The 18,162-nt window shown below is 39.4% G+C and overlaps 3 protein-coding genes across 4 annotated transcripts; all 3 read left to right on the forward strand.

Annotated features, from left to right (window-relative positions):
* The first annotated feature begins 642 nt into the window (after window positions 1–642).
* On the forward strand, window positions 643–1,949 carry LOC116124198 (non-functional pseudokinase ZED1-like). 2 transcript variants are annotated; one of them, XM_031409902.1, is made up of 2 exons: window positions 643–757; window positions 855–1,949. In XM_031409902.1, exon 2 carries the CDS (start codon window positions 863–865, stop codon window positions 1,910–1,912), a length of 1,050 nt encoding a protein of 349 aa, XP_031265762.1. In that variant the 5' UTR covers window positions 643–757; window positions 855–862; the 3' UTR covers window positions 1,913–1,949. The 2 variants fall into 2 exon arrangements, with proteins under 2 accessions (XP_031265762.1, XP_031265763.1); XM_031409903.1 differs by having other exon boundaries at window positions 885–1,949.
* Window positions 1,950–2,364: 415 nt separating this feature from the next.
* LOC116124173 (LEAF RUST 10 DISEASE-RESISTANCE LOCUS RECEPTOR-LIKE PROTEIN KINASE-like 1.2) lies at window positions 2,365–3,277 on the forward strand. Its single transcript, XM_031409888.1, has 2 exons — window positions 2,365–3,139; window positions 3,213–3,277. The coding sequence occupies exons 1-2, from the start codon at window positions 2,365–2,367 to the stop codon at window positions 3,275–3,277; spliced, it is 840 nt and encodes a 279-aa protein (XP_031265748.1).
* Window positions 3,278–3,421: 144 nt separating this feature from the next.
* On the forward strand, window positions 3,422–4,463 carry LOC116124174 (PR5-like receptor kinase). The gene has a single exon (XM_031409889.1). The coding sequence runs from the start codon at window positions 3,537–3,539 to the stop codon at window positions 4,461–4,463; it is 927 nt and encodes a 308-aa protein (XP_031265749.1). The 5' UTR covers window positions 3,422–3,536.
* The last annotated feature ends 13,699 nt before the right edge of the window (window positions 4,464–18,162 follow it).

An 18,162-nucleotide genomic window follows, 5' to 3' on the forward strand; every position in this document is an offset into this window, starting at 1 on the left:
CCTACGTCCACTTATATTGTATTAATGAATAAGACCAGGTCGCATTAAGTGAACTGTGTTATAGCTTAGAGAATACAAGGGAGAGAGAGTAAACCATTCTAGAGTGAGATTAGCTAAAATAATCATCCCGCAAATGAGAGGGAAGCCCTCTATTTAGAGTGGAATAAACCAAGGTCATGATTACTAATTCTGCAAGTGGGGTGGATACTGTGCAAATCATTCTCTACATCTCATTGCTCACCTGCTTGAGTGATTTCCTCAACTTATGCAAGGATTGGACACGTGGACAATATCCAACCATTCACTAGCCTGACGCTCACCCACTGCACTGACAGGAGCATGTCACTTACATCATTATGCGCCGTAGGTGCGCATGAATAGTCGCAGAACTTTCCCAAGTTCTGACTATCCCATGCTGACAAGGCGCCTTACTTTTTCAAGCATAATAGAAATGATAAAATAACAATAATAATAATAATAATTTAGAACTCGTATATAAACCTTGAGTCATCGTTTGAACATACTGCCAAATTGTCATAAATCCAGATAACTTCCTAGCAATTTCCTATAGGACTTTGTAAAGGGAAAATTTTTCTCATGACTTTTAAAAGCATAATGTTGACTGAATTTAATAAGGGGAAGACTTCTGAAACCCCATTTCTGGTTATTTTCATTCTGCTGCCGATTTTGTAACCAATCTCTCTCAAACTCAGGCTCACGTTTTCTTCATCTTGATCCGCTAATTGGCCGTGCACAGGTGAACTCCTCTGCTTCTTAATTTTGCTTTGTCTAGCATGCAATTTTCTTTCACTTGTTCTGTTCCTTACGTTCTTAAAATGCTTCATGCTCCATAGTTGGATTAATGAAGTTAAAAGAATTTCTGGGTTTGGGGACAGGTGAGATGGTTTCATGTTTAAAAGTATGCAAGTATCAGAAAAACACCGATCGAAAACAAAGAAAAGCATTGATGTTGGAGAATGGAAAACTTTTACTTGAAAAGTTGATTGTCACTTGTAATGGAAAATCTAATCCAATCCGTGGCTTCTCCATTGAAGAGCTCAAGACGGCAACAAACAACTACGCACAGAAAAATATAATATCTATTGGCGGTGGTTATACATTGTTTAGGGGATTTCTGCAGAACCGTCAAGTTTCCATTATGAAGTTCCGTGTAAGGGGGCCATCTAAACACTGCTTATGGTTAAATAATGTTGTATTCACATCACAAATGAGACACAAAAATATTTTGAAGTTGATTGGATGTTGCTTAGAGACTCAATTACCCATCCTGGTTTTTGATGATGTCAAGTATGGGACTTCTCCCTTTTTTGAGCCTTTGCTATTAAGACATAGGATAAAGATTGCAATGGAGATAGCCAATGCAGTGACATATCTTCACATCGGATTCTCCAGGCCTATTGTGTTTAGGGATATCAATTCATCGCACATCTTATTTGATGAAGACTATGTTCCCAAACTCTTTAATTTTTCACTATCTGAGTTTATCCCAGAAGGTGAAACTCATGTAAGAGGTATCGTTGTAGGAACATCAGCACATCTAGCACCTGAGTATTTATATACAGGTGATTTCAATGAGAAGTGCGATGTTTACAATTATGGTGTATTGCTACTTGAGCTTTTGACTGGTAAGAGACTCCATGATATTCTTGCCCATTTTGAGTTTTGCAGTGTGCATTCTGTGAAGGATAGGTTGCAGGAATATATTGACAATAATAGGTTCAATGAGATAGCAAATTGTAAATTTGCTGGAGATGGTTTATGCCATGGAAATGAACAACATCTGCAAGCTTTTCTAGAACTGGCCTTCACATGTCTCTCTGATTCAGAGGAAGATAGGCCAAACATGATTGATGTGGCAAAACAACTGAGGCAAATGCATCAATCCAGTTAATTATCAGATTTTTCTTAATTTCATGTCATGTAATTTAGGGGGGGTGGTGCCTTTCCCTGTTTATGAATCATTTCCTTTTATGTTATGTAATGTATGAATCTTACTATTTCATGTCTTAAATTTTTCTCATAGAATTAAACAGTTGCAATCGTTTACTTTAATGTATAGATTATGCCTCTCATCTTTTACTTGTTTTCTTAAATTATGAAGAAAAGGTATTCAATGGAAAACTTAATTTTTTTTTTAATTAAATTCATTGCAACCAAGTAGATTCAGTAATGAAACAAGTGGTCAACTTGTATTTTAATTCTCACCCCATGTGGGTCATTGCCTTAAATTCAACAGCTAAGATGTGAAACTCTCTCTCTATTCATTTCTAAATTATTTATAAAATCATAACAATCTCTCTCTCTCTTTTCTCTCTTTCTTCTTCACAATTTCATCATCTCCAAATGAAGAATCAAGTTCCAGATTTCTGTGTTTTCATTCTTTGTGTTCTTTCCGGAACAGTTTTAGCCAAAGTGGACCATTTTTACAAAGCCTGCAGTGTGCGCGAAACTTGTGGCGATGGACAAACGATAACCTTCCCATTTTATATCCGGGAAAAACAACAACCCTTCTGTGGCTATCCTGGATTTGAAATCTCCTGCAATAGCAACGGAAACCCAGTTCTGAACTTAAACAATATCGACTACATTATCCACGAAATCTCCTACAACAACCAGTCTGTTCGCGTGTCAAACGCCGCAGTTTCTGAAACAAATAACTCTAACGCTTCTTGTATAGATCTCTCCAGTCACCGAATCCAAAACTTGTCTCTTCCTGAGGACCGCTTTGCGCTTCTTTCTTACCAAAGTGAACTCGTTTTGCTATACAATTGCAACTCTTCATTGCCTGGGGAACTTTTACGGTACAGAGATGGTATATGTGAAGTTAAGAACAAAACTGCAGGAACAGTTTTGGCGCTGGTTAGCAATGATGCTAACCTGGTAAATGCTTCCAGGGAATGTAGCGGTGACCTGGTGGTGGCTCCGGTGGACGTGTATGCCGGAAACGGCGGTGGTTTTGGGATTGGAGAGGTGATAAAAAGTGGGTTTTTGCTTAACTGGACAGCAAGTAATTTTAGTGTCTGTGAAGAAAGTGGTGGCAGGTGTGGGTTCGATGCTTCCACTTATCATTTCAAGTGTTTCTGCACGGATAGGCCTCATGCTCAGCAGTGTGATCCAGGTATGTTTTTCAGGAATTCACGATTCATCTTAATTATCAAATTCTTCCTTTAATGTTATGGTGTATTTTGCAGTCAAAGCTAATGGCCTTATCACAAAAGTTGCTATAGGTAATACAGCCTTCAACTCCTCCTCCTAAAAACAGTACCCTGTTTCCTGTCAGCTCTGTTTTTTGGTGGCATCACAATTGATGATTCCTTTCTTTGATTGCAGCGATAGTAGCCACTGCAATTGGCATGTTGATCTTTCTAGCTTTCTGCTTTAGGAAAATTTTTTTATCGAATAACTACTTGGTCTTCTGGAAGAAGAAAACTAAGAATTATCAAAACATTGAGGTCTTTTTGAGGAACTATGGAGCCTTAGCTCCTAAAAGGTATAGCTATTTACAAATTAAGAAGATGACTAATTCATTCAAGCATAAACTAGGTCAGGGAGGCTATGGAGGCGTTTACAAAGGTAGCCTATTTGATGGTCGTACTATAGCAGTGAAGGTCTTAAGTGAATCGAAAGGTAATGGGGAAGAATTTATCAATGAGGTGGCTAGCATTAGTGGGACTTCTCATGTTAACATAGTCACCCTTTTAGGTTTTTGTTTTGAGGGTCATAGGAGAGCTCTTATCTATGAGTACATGCCTAATGGATCACTTGAGAAGTTCATATATGAAAAAAATCAATCGGACACAGATCGTAAGTTGAATTGGGAAACATTGTACAAAATTGCAGTTGGCATAGCTCGAGGATTAGAGTATTTACACCGCGGTTGCAACACAAGAATTTTGCACTTCGACATAAAGCCTCACAACATTCTCCTAGATGAAGACCTTTGTCCAAAGATCTCTGATTTCGGTCTAGCTAAAATTTGTCCAAAAAAAGAAAGTATAATATCAATGACAGGTGCACGAGGAACTATTGGTTATATTGCTCCAGAAGTGTTTAGCAGAAACTTCGGTGAAGTCTCTCACAAGTCAGACGTTTATAGCTATGGAATGATGGTTTTAGAAATGGTCGGAGGAAGAAAGAATATTGATGGTACAGTTGATCATACTAGTGAATTATATTTTCCACATTGGATTTACAACCATCTTGAACTTGATGAAGAAATAGGACTGCAAGGGGTCGTAAATGAAGAGGATAGAGAATATGCAAGGAAGATGATAATAATGAGCTTGTGGTGCATACAGACTAAGCCCTCAGATCGGCCAACAATCAGTAGAGCAGTGGAAATGTTGGAAGGGAGCCTTGATTCCTTGCAAATCCCACCCAAACCTTTCTTTACTTCTCCAGAATCACCCGCAAGCGATTCTTCAGCCCCACTTGTATGCTAGCATTGTAATTCAATGATATTGTATCAAATTACCCTTTTTTATAAATTGTATTACTCTGTTAATGAATTAGTAAAACAGGCAATTTAATGATCCTGCTGAGATTAATCTACAAATTTAGTCAAGGTTGGGGGCTAGCTACCCGAGTACACATGACTCTTTGACTTGTTCCAAAATCTGTTCTCACCACTCTTTTCAATGGAAATTGTCCATATGTTTCCTCTAGTTGGTCTCGTTTACTTTGAGGTCAACTATTAATGGCTTTAGTTGAATCCATCAACCATTCATATAAAAAGTCCCTTCTGCCAAACTTTCAACTTCAATTACTAACTGAACTCGCATACACGACAATTCCTCTCAGTGGCCAGAAGAGCATCCTACCGACATGATCTCATGTTTAAATATTAGGAGTTAAGGGATTTGATGAGACTATACATCTTAACCACATATTCTATCGCTCGTCCTACCACTTGAACTATCTAAGAGTGACAAAGTAAAAGTTTAACAAATAAGTGGGCAAAAATGTAAAAATAACTTTTAATTAAACCTACTTTAATTAATTCCCATGGGCATCATTTCAACAATCTCGTTAAATTTCATGGTGAAAGATCAATAAATTAATTAATCAACAGAAGAGCAATAATAGCATCCACATATTTGAAAGTCCAATAATTTAAATGAAAATAAAATCTAATAAAATTAATTGCCTCGTACGTGATCTTTTGTCATTAAACTATATCGAGCAGTAATAATATTTAAAATATAATGTTATTAATCTATTAAGTGCAAAGTATTAAATAAAATTAAAAATTTTCTGTTACGTGGATCAATACATACCTATCAATTAACTAATTAATTACTGAATTTGTCCCTCTCTTACCAACACAAAAGCCGCCCAACCTAACCTAATTTCTAACCATTGTCACATAATTAATATGTGGGCACTCTTATAATAATTACAAAGACCTTTTATAATCACATTACCAACCCCTTTCATAATTCTTAAAATATTCATTTATTAATTAATATCTATTTAAAACATTTAATATATATAAATATACATATATATTCTCACATTTATATTTGCTCAAAATGTGAGCGAATGTATAGTGAATCTCAAATGCGGACATCTTTAAATCTTTAACGTGCAGATTAAGGGTGATTATTAAGTCATTAACTTCAGAAACCCTAAGAGAAAAGCTAACAACTAAACACTTTCAGTACATTAAAAATTTCAGAATTTTTCCACATTTAGGTTTCATTTTTGTTGGGGGGGTGATGACAGGAAACACGAGTTGCAATGGAAGCCGATAAAGCTAGTTAGGTATTATTTACTAATACCCACAAAATACACATGAGATTGAGAGATATTTATGTTAATATAGATGGCTGAAGTGTGATGAATGTTCAAAAAGCCATAGTTGAATCAAAAATTCATGTTTACCATCAACGCTACCCGAGTACTGTAGACACCCATAAAAGTATATGTATAGTTTGAAACAGTGTGCATTGTTGACCATACTTGATATATATGTGGAAGACCTCTGAAACCGGGTTGGAATTAACTAGACACCCTCCACTTCCTTTTTAAAAGCAAGCTTAAAACCTGTAAAAAGACAAACATCATTTCAAGCTCCTCTTCTCTAGTCATTATTAGGGGTGAGCAGTTCCGAGTACCTTGCACTTTTCGGGAGAACCAAAACCGCACAGTACAGGTTCTTCAATTCAAGGAATCGGAACCTAAAATACAGGTTCCGGTTCTTTTCCCGGGTATCCTGTAAAAAATCAATTACCGCCCTATTAGTTTAAAAAATGATAAAAATACTTTAAAAGTTTATAAATACACCCCTAACAAATTTTGATTATTTATTCATTTGTGTCCAATGTAACTCATAACCTGTAATCTCTAGGCAACACTTGAATTCAATCAATTTATCACAATTCATATAAGATTCGTCAATCAAAACTAAAACACAAACAATTATTCATCACAATTCAAAATTATAATGTAATGTTAAAATTAATTAAGTGATCATACTATAATGTAATGTTATAAATACTTATAATTATTTAAGTAGTTATTTAACAATAATATAATGTTATAATCAATTAAATTTCTAATAATTTAATTAATTACTTATGTTTAATGTTTATAATATAATGTCATAATTAATTAAGTAATCATTTAATTATGTAATGTTATAATTAATTAAGTGATCATACTANAGTCCAATAATTTAAATGAAAATAAAATCTAATAAAATTAATTGGCCGTACGCGATCTTTTATCATTAAACAATATCGAGCAGTAATAATATCTAAAATATAATGTTATTAATTTATTAAGTGTAAAGTATTAAATGAAATTAAAAATTTTCTGTTACGTGAATCGATACATACCTATCAATTAACTAATTAATTAATGAATTTGTCCCTCTCTTACCAACGCAAAAGCCGCCCAACCTAACCGAATTTCTAACCATTGTCACATAATTAATATGTGGTCACTCTTATAATAATTACAAAGACCTTTTATAATCACATTACCAATCCCTTTCACAATTCTTAATATATTCATTTATTAATTAATATCTATTTAAAAAAATTAATATATATAAATATACATATATATTCTCTCATTTATATTTGCACAAAATGTGAGCAAATATATAATGAATCTCAAATGCGGACATCTCCAAATCTTTAAAGTACGGATTAAGGGTGATTATTATGTCATTAACTTCACAAACCCTAAGAGAAAAGCTAACAACTAAACACTCTTAGTACATTAAAAATTTCAGAATTTTTCCACATTTAGGTTTCATTTTTGTTCGGGGGGTGATGACTGGAAAAAGCTACAGTTGAATAAAAAATTCGTGTTTACCATCAACGCTACCGGAGTACTGTAGACTACCCATAAAAGTATATATATAGTTTGAAACAATGTGCATGATATATATTTGTCAAATTAGTTGCCATATTTGGGAAAGAATACTATTATGCTAACCAGAATTTTCCATCATTGTTTGGCATGCCCTTTATTGATGCTAGATTTTGACACAAACTAAACGTACGTGTGAAATGCTGAGCTGACCCAAAGGACACACGTGAATGGGGGTACAGAAATGAGTAAAAGATGGAGAAACGACGTTTTTAAAGTGGTTCAAATGCTTAAACAAGCGATTCCTACATCTACTGATATTGTATTAATATAAAGGGTCAGGTCGCGTTCAACGAGCTGACTTACAAGTGATTACGAGTGAGAGAGAGAGAGTATATGTGCTATATTAGAATAAAATGAGCCAATCCCACAAACAGGAGATAGGCTCTCTATTTATAGTGGGATGTATTGAGGTAATGATTGCTAAATCTGGGAATGGGTCAGGTTGCCATGCAGATCCTTCCTTGTGTCCTTTTGTTTACCTGCTCGAGTGATTCACGCGACGCCTGCAGGGATTAGACACGTGGAGCGCCTCCAACCTCTTGTCATTCTGGCATGCACCCACTGCACTGGCATGAGCATGCTACTCATGTTACCACGCGACGTGGCTGTGTCTGAATGACTGCAGGACCTACCTAAAATCTGACCACTTGCATTGACAGGGCACCGCATCAGCCCTACTTTTCTAGGCATAACACCCTCAATTTTCTAACACCACATTAGAATTTAGAAGAACGATGTGTGTCTCAAGACATTAGAGTTCTGGTAGAAAAATGTTGACCAAACTTAATATATATGTGGAAAACCTCTGAAACCGCGTTGGAATTAACTAAACACCCTCCACTTCCTTTTTAGAAGCAAACTTAAAACCTGTAAACAGACAAACATCATTTCAAGCTCCTCTTCTCCAGTCATTATATCTAAACCGTGTCATAATCTCTCTTGGCTTGGTTCTTGGGATTTTCATAAAATATTAGACGGTTAATTGTGTCGTAGCCTCTAGTATTTCTATTTCTTTGGTTGATTTTGTTGTTGTGTACAGCGCCTGATGTTCAAAAATCTACCTATAGTTTATATTCAAAATCTTCCAAAATCTGTATCAAGTAAGTAGATTTTAACATGGGTAGTATTTTATTTTTAGGCGGAGTCCAATTTAGTCCAAATTATATAATATTTTTTTTACTTGACATGTATTTCAAATGCAATCTAAAGGAATAGCGAGAGATTTCTAATTGAGTCATATTAAGATATATAATGCTATTACTGATTGATGATATATAAAAGGTGGGACACTGTTTATGTTACTGGTGGACCGTGAAAGACTATGAATTATTGGAAGAACACTTAACATGTATGTTGAAGTTGTCGACTACCTCAGTATTAATGGGCTACGCAGACACATTCAGAGGTCTCGTTATTATATAACAAACAATAAGGTAAATTAAATTCATTGTAAACGAGAGATGTGAGATATTATTGCAATAATATTGACTCAGCTGAATGTAGCGTGCTAATCAGGTGAACCAAGGTAAAATCGTGTGTATTTCTTTTTTCTCTTTATTATTTATGGTTTGTCTGTTTACTGTTATTTTGGTCTTCGTATCTCACTATTCATTAAATTTAGCCCAAATATTGAAAGTTGAACTTAAAAATAATTTATAGCCGTCTGTTACGATCTGTATCGCAGGAAATGGAAAAGGCCTTATCAGCAAAGTCGCTCTAGGTAATGTTCTCATCAAATTCTTTCTACTAAAAGATGTACAGATGACAATCTCATATGTGGTTAGATGAATCTTTTCTCTTCTTGCAGCAATAGTAGCTACTGGAATTGTAACGTTGGTCATAATTCTAGCTCTTTGCTTCAGGAAAAAATTGTCATTGAAACTAACCGCCTTCTGGAAGAAGAAAACTTATAAACATCCGAACATAGAGCTCATCTTCAAGGACTGGGGATCTCTTCCTCCTAAAAGTTACAGTTCTTTAGTTATTAAGAAAATGACAAAAACATACAGCGAAGAACTAGGCAGAGGAGGCTACGGACGTGTTTATAAAGGCAGATTAGATGATGGCAGATGGCCGTGAAGTGGCAGTCAAGGTCTCACATGAATCAAAAGGTAATGTTGAAGATTTTATTAATGAAGTGGCTAGCACATAGCATGAGTAAAACTTTCCTTGAAAACATAATAACTCTTTTAGGTTATTGTTTTGAGGATTGTATGAGAGCTCTCATTTACGAATATATGTCCAATGGATCTCTCGAAAAGTTCATACATGAAACTAATTCATCAAATACGAATTATAGATTGAAGTTAGAAACATTGTATCAAATCGCAATCAGTATAGCTCAACGATTAGAGTATTTACACCATAGCTGCTGCAATCCAAGGATTTTGCATTTTGATCTAAAGCCTCATAACAAAACTTCCAACATGTTGGTCAACCTTGACTAACTTCTTGATAAGTTTCTAGGACCCATTTTGGGGTCTTTGCCTTCAAACATCATAAATAATCTTGTCTCTCTACTTAACAAAATCTCCACAACGATCAGTTCACTCATTCTCTCTGTATACCCTTCAAAAACGGATCAAAACCTAGTCTCTCCATTAACAAGCCTCTGTCTTCACTACTCTGTTTCTTTTAGCAAGAACAGCTTCAGGTTCTGTAGAGCCTAACCACAAAACCTGTGAGCCCAAAACCTGTGGGCCTAAACATGAATATAAGCTACCCATTTTATATTTAGGGCCGGCAAGCAATTCTGGATCTCAACTCTAACAGCCAGTTATGTGGACCATAAATTGTTTGAAAATTTGACAAACTAAAGCCCAGAGAAACCTGAGATTTTGAAGGACACAATTGATCTGCCCTCTAAATAACAGCAGGAGCTCTTAAGCTTTGGTGTAGCCCACAACTGAGTCCTCTTAATCCCTGGATCACTAAACACGTCCATTCTGGATCATATCAACACCCTTTTCATAACCTTTCTAAGCTTTGCATCTCTATTATTAGCAGTGTAAGTGAGAAAAGTACAAACCAGAAGTTTATCTTAAAAGAAGTACAAACAAAGAGTAGAAAACCATCTAACCCAAAACCCAGGCAATCCTAAGCCACATTATTAAAAGCTGCATGGTTATGATTGTTTGTTTGACCCAAGTACGTTGAGAATCATCTAACTCATAAGCCAGACAATCAAGGACAACACTATCAAAAGCACCATCAGTAACAGTACTATTAGCATTATAAGTGAAAGAAAATTAGTCTGACAGCCGCCGGTTGTCTTCACCGTCTTTCTCATCGTCCTTGCCTTTCTTTTTACGTCTGCTTCGTTGTCTGCGTATACGACCTGGGCCTATGTTCTCAGGCCGCCCACCCTTGCTACACTTCATATATTTAATCTTTTGGAAGACAGTACGTTCGTCCTGAAAATAAAGAACAAACAGAATCCATATCAGTTACTAGTATATATGGTCATCACTAATTTCGTAAAAGCATATGCATAAGCTATTCTAGACTCTATATACCTTCGAATAGAAACCTGTAGTGGCAGACTTGAAATCTTTGTTACTGAATCCACCATTCAAATAATCATCCCACAAATGAGAAGGAAGCCATCTATTATAGTGGGATAAACCAAGGTCATGATTACTAAATTCTGCAAGTGGGGTGGATACCGTCCAATCCTTCTCTACGTCCCATTGCTCCCTGCTTGAGTGATTTGCTCACTTATGCAGGGATTGGACATGTGGACAATATCCAACCATTCGCTAGCCTAGCGCTCACCCATTGCACTGATAGGAGCATGCCACTCACATCATTATGCGTGTGGGTGGCGCATGAACGTCGTAGAACTTTCCCAGTTCTGACTATCCCATGGTGACAATACTTTGTGTTAGCTTTACTTTTTCAGGCATAACAGAAATCCCCTAGTTTTTAAGGTTTGAGAATCGAACCTTGAGAACTTCATATTATGCCTTGATTTCATATGTTCCCGATGACCCTGGTCGATCCGACTTGGCTACAAATGAAGTCGCAAAACATTTTTCTATGAACACCCTGATATGGTCCCCTTCTGCAAGATTGACAACCTAGATCATACACTATTCATGTCGTATCAATGCGTCTCTATCTTAACCGAGGTCTGCGACCTGGTTATACTTAGTCTATTTCATCGAATAATCACATCGTCCTGCAACAACATGCACGAAGAGTGTTCTATCCAATGACCTCTTCAGATGTTATCCGTTGCGCTTGAAAGCTAATCTATTAATGAGTGTCCTTTATTCTGACAAACGTGCCCTGTACGCAATAAATGTCGCCATATGCCTTACTGCAGCTATGCTACAACGACATTCCTTATCAGGGCATTAAATGTGGATGGGGGCGCATTTATGCGGAGAGAGAATCGAGTCGTCGCTCGATTATTCAATGAGAGACATGACGATTAATTGCCTAAACGTGGCGGTTACTCTGTCTCGCTGATTCATGACACGTGGTTACGATCAATGACCAAAAAGCATTCCGTCCAACATCGCTCGGCTTCGAAATCCACAATCGCCATTCCCTCCACTATAAAACTCTAGGCTCCCTTTAAGCAATGTCACAACACTTACATTTTCAGAGAAAAGCAAGGAGCTCTCGCGAGACCAGACTTCCAATTTTTTAAGTTGGTGCGCATCTTCCTACTTACGGGAAGTTCAATCCCCATAGCCGAAAAATAAAGGTAAGGAAGGTCCTTTCAGTGTTTTTTTCTATTTTCTGTTTCGAGTGTAGTTAACCAGTTGATAACGGTGAGTTTCTATAAGAATAAGTTTTTTGGAGCCAAGCCATTGGGGTGGTCCCCAAGGGTTTTGCTCTTCCACGTCGTCGTACAAAATTTTGTACGAACTGAGTAATCTCCACGTGTCCCCCTTTTTTCAGACAGTAGATGACATGGACCCTATAGCGACCAGATCGGATGAGGGGACAAGCTCGCAATGTTGGATGCCCTAGTGGGTCCCTGCGCAAGAGATTCTGTCGGTAGCTACCCGAGACGAGGTACAGGAGGCATTATAGCCCAATATGTAATTAGCGTGGACGTCTATCGTTACCAGAACACACAGCTCGGAATCCGCTAGAGGGAATGGCTGCGATCTCTAAAGCTATATTCAGTGCAGAGCATTGATTCCTTTCCATCCTTTTATCAGGTCAATCCTCGATCACTTCGGGGTCGCACCTTTACAACTGACGCCTAACATGTATATATCATAGCTGTGGCTATGTATATCATGTGCGTCGAGTAAAACACCTCAGCCAACTGACTGCGCTGGAGCTCTCCTACGCGTACTATTTAAAGAAGAGCAAGGACAAAATTCTTACTACCTCTCGAGCGACCCACGATCAAAGGAGGCATTCACAATTACCCCAGCACGTCGGGGCATATGAGACCAAGTTTTTCTTTTTCATTATGATGGCATCTGCCGTTTTAGGAAGCCGAGCAGGGTTTCCCCTAATTTATACTTGGTGAATTTTTTCTTTCTTTTGGCTTTGTTTCTAACGATCTCTCTTGTCTCTTCGTAGGGAACAAGTCAACCAGGCTGACAGAACTTTTCGACATCAGCCGATAGTTTCGTTCGGTAGCCTACCAGATTACTGTTGCAATGTGAAGCGACTCGTGACAACCACGAACTCAGGAAGTACGACTTCTTTAACTCTAAATCGACCTTGGAACCCTTACGTGCTTAATTGTCCGCGTCCTTTAGATTTTACCTTTGCATGCAGCGAACCTTACTAACAACATCTGTATGCAGCGGACAAGCTACCCAAAGTGTTGAAATCGTTAAGGGAGAACGCGTTTCGTTTTTTCCCTAGGTCGTGCCATAGGCCACCGAGACGGGTCCTAGCGACATCCCCGTTGAAGGAACGCAAATGGGGCACAACCACCTCTCAACCAACCATCGAAACTGCTCAGCCAGCGGCTGCTCACCCAAACAGAAACCATGGGCCAGAAGGCCAGAAAGAAGGGTGTTGCAGCTTAAGAGTCAGATCCAAGCCAAGGTCTTGGGGTGCAGCCTAAGAGGTCATAGCTTTATAAGCTCTTCACACCGGAGGGAGCTCAAGGCGTGCGACCGAGGTTGCAATTCTCCCAAGTCATTCGCACGAGAGAGACCGCGACCTCTAGGAGAAGATAATGCAAGGGCTCAACTAGTGAGGTGCCCTTGGCTATAATAGTCGACACTTCGGTGCTGACTCTATGGGTCAGCTTCCTGAGCACCTTCAACCAGGGTGTTCACCCTTTGGAGTGGCAGCTTGCCAAGGTTTTTGATGAGCTCATAGCCTTTAACCATGCAAACCTGATGATCAGGGCAGTCCAGCTACAGAGCCAATAAAGCGATTTATCCTCATCGAGGACTTTTCAATACCCACTCTTTTTCAGAAAGTAGCCTAACACTTGCTTATTACTTGCGAAGTCTTTGCTCGCCCTACACCGGCCCAGTAGAAGACCCAACTAGAAGTTGTTGGGGGACTCTCCGAGTTGAGGAAGAGAATACGCAACTGAAGCTGATTTGGTAGTCTACGAAGAAGGGCTGGACTTGAACATCGTCCAAACAAATCAATACATGTCGGAGAGGAACTCTACCTTCAATATAGTAATTCCAGAAGATCGAATTGGAAGAGGGAAAAGAGCTCAAACAACTTTAGAGGACGATGGCCAGGCTCACCAGGGAGGCTGGCGAGAAAGAGGCGAAGCTGTGAGCAAGCTCTGAGTGGGCAATGCGGGCGGAGAAAGAGAGAGCTTGTTGTGGGAGACTTCTGAGAAGCGAAGAAGAAGAAAGCTCTTGAAGCGGACCTAGAAATGTCCCAAGGGCGGTCGCTTCTTTAACTAAAGAAGAGCGCAAGAGTTGAAGATCGAGAGAAAGGCTACTAACGGGTCGATCCAGTTAATTTATGCCCTGAGGCCAAAGAATCCAACCATGGACCTTACCGACCTTTAGGAAGATTACTAGAAATCCTTGCCTTTATGGCACAAGCCGGTGATAAGGCTATCAGGAAATTTCTCCGGAAGATGATCATCCGAAGGAACATGTCCGGAGGACCCAGTAGCTGACCAAGAGGTCGACGACCAGCCTATGGATACCGAGGTCGTACTGGAAGGGCCTAAGGACGAAGACGAATGATCGCTTCTACCTCTCCTTTTCCCACAACTTTGCTTATCTGTTTTTGCATAGTCCCCCTCTACGAAATGATTTATGAAATGATTTGATCGCTTTTTAAATTGTTCGTGAGTACTTATAGCTTTTCTCACTTCACAAACTTTCATATGTGAACAGAGGTCGTGTTCCAATATTTGCAATATTAAATTACTTGTGAGTACTTATATTTTCTATACTTCAAAATATTACACATGCGAATAGAAAGAAGATAAGAGCGATGCAGTAACAAAATTACATTTATACAAGATGAATTTTATTTGACAGCGTCTTAATTACCAAAGCTTTACAAGGGAATTTTTACAAGGAAAGAGTGAGTTCGGAATTTACTAATAATCCGGGCAGATGCTCAGCATTCCAAGCTCGCGGTACTTCTGAATCGTTGAGCCTTTTGAAGTGATAAGTCTCTGGGCGTATCACCTTAGCGACACGGTGGGGCCTTCCCAGTTTGGTCCCAATACTCATGTGCTTGGTTTCCTTGTACTGAGAAAAACTTCTTTCAAAACCAAGTCACCGACCTGAAAGTCTCTTCTCCTGACTTTAGAGTCGAATATCTTTTCGCGCTCTACTGGTAGGCTGCTTTTCTCAATTGAGCCTTGCCGCGATGTTTCTTCAACTAAATCCAGACTTGTGCGCATGAACCCTTCATTGTCAGTTCATTAACAATCTTTCCGAAGTGAGCCAGTCCTACTTCCATAGGGATCATTGCCTCGCAGCCATACGCTAGTGAGAAAGGTGTTTCTAAAGTAGAGGTCCTCGGAGTTGTCTTTTATGCCCATAAGACTTCTGGGAGGTCGTCGACCCCAATTTCCTTGACAATGCCAAGTTTAGCTTTCAAAGTATGCTTGATAGTCTTGTTGACAGCTTCAACCTGGCCATTTGCTTGCGGTCTTGCGACTGAGGCGAACGTTTTGTGGATCCTTAGCTCGTCACAAAACTGCTTGAATTCTACATTATCAAACTGCTTCTCATTATTAGAGATAAGGGAATGAGGAATTCCATAGCGGCACACTATGTCTTTGAAGACGAAGTTCGTGAGCTTTTGGTAGTGATCGCGCCAAGGGTTCGACCTCAACCCACTTGGTGAAATAATCCACCACGACCACCGCATACTTGACCCCTCCCTTTCCAGCTGGCATGGCCAAATAAGATCAATTCCCCATATGGAGAATGGCCAGAGGCTTGTCATGGTCGTTAGTTAGTGGGAAGGAGCTCGCGGGTACATTCGTGAACCGCTGGCATTTGTCACAAATTTTTACAAAGTTGGTGTCTTCTTGGAGTAGGGGCCAATAGTACCCTTGACGAGCAACTTTGTTAGCGAGGGATTGCGCGCACGTGTGGTTACCGCAGATCCCTTCATGTATCTCCCTCACAATGTAGTCTGCTTCCTTATCGGTTACACATCGGAAGAGAGGGGCGCTAAACCCTCGCTTGTACATTGATCCCTATAAGTGTGTAACGAGCAACTATAGTCCATATGGTTCTTGCCTCAATCTTGTCGTTGGGCAAGGTCCCATCTTGGAGATACTGGATAATTGGGGTTATCCAGGAAATTGATTCTGTCACATTCACGGCCTGTTCGGGCAAACTAATACTAGAGATCTCTATGACCGAACAGGAATACTTTCTAATGCATCTGAGTCCAGCGACGAGGCTATTTTTGCCAAGGCATCCACGACAGATTACTTTCTCTAGGAATCTACGTGATCGTGAAGTGCTTGAATGGCTCGAGTGCGGCTTTAGCCTTCTAACTGATCATGTTTTCTCTTCCTTGGCCTGGTATGCCCCTAGAGCTGGTTAACAACTAGCATGGAGTTGTTGTGAATGCTGATCGCGGTTGACCCTATTTCTTTTGCCAACCGCAGACCAATGAGCAATGTTTCATACTCAGCTTCATTGTTGGTCCTTTAAACCCCAACCGAAGAATACCATGGATGCAAGTCCATTTGGGACTAAAGAGGAGAAGGCCTACCCCGGCCCTCCCTTATTCAAGGATCCATCGATATAGAGGTCCCGGTCGATAGATTTTGAATGGTTTCCTAGGTGACTTCCTGGTCTTTTACTCAGTTCTTTAACTAGTGGTATGAAACTCCGAAATGAAATCAGCAACAGCCTACCCTTTGATGGTCGCTTTCGGTCAGTACTACAGATCGAACTGATTCAGTTCCATCGCTACTTGAGCAACTTACCTGAAGCCTCTGGTTTCTAGAGGACTTGCTTAAGCGGATAGTTAGTCAATACATGATTGTGTGGCGTGGAATAAGGTCCAACTTCTTGAGGCTATTACAGGGCATAAGCTAATCGCTCCATTCTAGATACCATATTTGGTGTCCAACAGACGTCTACTCGCATAATATATTGGTCATTAGACCCTGTCTTCTTCCCGGATTAGAGCTGCACTGACTCATGTTGGAGACGAACGATACAAGAGAAGAACTTCCTGAGGGAGAGGCTTGGACAGAAGAGGTGGCTTTCCAAAGTGCTCTTTAATGCTTTGGAAAGCCTGTTTGCATTCGGGAGTCCATTCGAACTTCTTATTGGCCCTGAGTATGTAAAAAAATGGCAACAACGATTGTTGCCTTTGATATAAAGCGACTGAGAGCCGTTATTCTCCCATTAAGACTCTGACACTGTTTTCAGTTGGTCGGGCTTCTCATATCAAGGAGAGCTTGGATCTTTTCAAGGTAATTTCTATTCCCCTTTGGTTACCATATACTCCAAGAATTTTTCCGAATACTCCGGACGAACACTTGAGAGGGTTGAGCTTCATTCTGTACCTTCGGAGTATACCGAACATCTCAACGAGAAGCGCTATATGTTTGAAGCGACATGCGATTTGACCACATGTCATCAACATAGACTTCCATTGATTTTTTGATCTGCTTGGAAACATTCGGTTAACCAGTCACTGGTAGATCGCCCAAACGTTCTTTAGGTCGACACGATAACCTTATAGCAATACAACCCCCGATCTGTAACAAATGAGATATGCTCTTCCTCTGGTGCATATATCAAAATTTGATTATATCCCGAGTAGACGTCCATAAAATTCATTAGCTCGTGCCCAAAGGTGGCATCAATGAGCTGTTTGATTCTCGACAAGGGAAAGTTGTCCTTCGGACAAGCTTTGTTGAGGTCGATGAAGTCAACGTAGGTTCACCATTTGCCGTTAGGCTTCTTTACCAAGACCGGGTTGAAGACCCAACTCGAGTAGAGTGCCTCTCGATGGATCCGTTTAAGAGGAATTATCTACCTTGACTTTCAAGGTGGTATATCACTCAAGATCCATTGCTCTTCTCTTCTGCGGACCGACCTGCCCTCAGCATCTATATTCAGGGCATGACATATATATACGCTGATCCCGACCATGTCAGCATGAGTCCATGCGAATACGTCAGTATTTCTTCTGAGGAAACTGGTTAGGTTGTTAGCAAGTTGGGGTTGAGATTATTTCCGATTCTTACACTCGGCTCGGCTCGCTTTGATCGACTGATACCCGATAGTTCCTCAATCGGCCCGCTGCAAGGGCATTCCTAGATGCGAGGATCCATGTTATCCTCAACTAGGCTAAGCTATG

Source organism: Pistacia vera, unplaced genomic scaffold (genome assembly GCF_008641045.1).
Source record: "Pistacia vera cultivar Batoury unplaced genomic scaffold, PisVer_v2 Contig150, whole genome shotgun sequence".
Lineage (NCBI taxonomy): Eukaryota > Viridiplantae > Streptophyta > Magnoliopsida > Sapindales > Anacardiaceae > Pistacia > Pistacia vera.

What these genes read in the sequence shown, in the direction of transcription:
- LOC116124198 (XM_031409902.1), top strand. Translation starts at nt 863, where the DNA reads ATGAAGTTAAAAGAATTTCTGGGTTTGGGGACAGGTGAGATGGTTTCA.
- LOC116124174 (XM_031409889.1), top strand. Translation starts at nt 3,537, where the DNA reads ATGACTAATTCATTCAAGCATAAACTAGGTCAGGGAGGCTATGGAGGC.
- LOC116124173 (XM_031409888.1), top strand. Translation starts at nt 2,365, where the DNA reads ATGAAGAATCAAGTTCCAGATTTCTGTGTTTTCATTCTTTGTGTTCTT. An exon ending in TGCTCAGCAGTGTGATCCAG is followed by an intron (nt 3,140 to 3,212) that starts GTATGTTTTTCA and finishes TGTATTTTGCAG; the next exon opens with TCAAAGCTAATGGCCTTATC.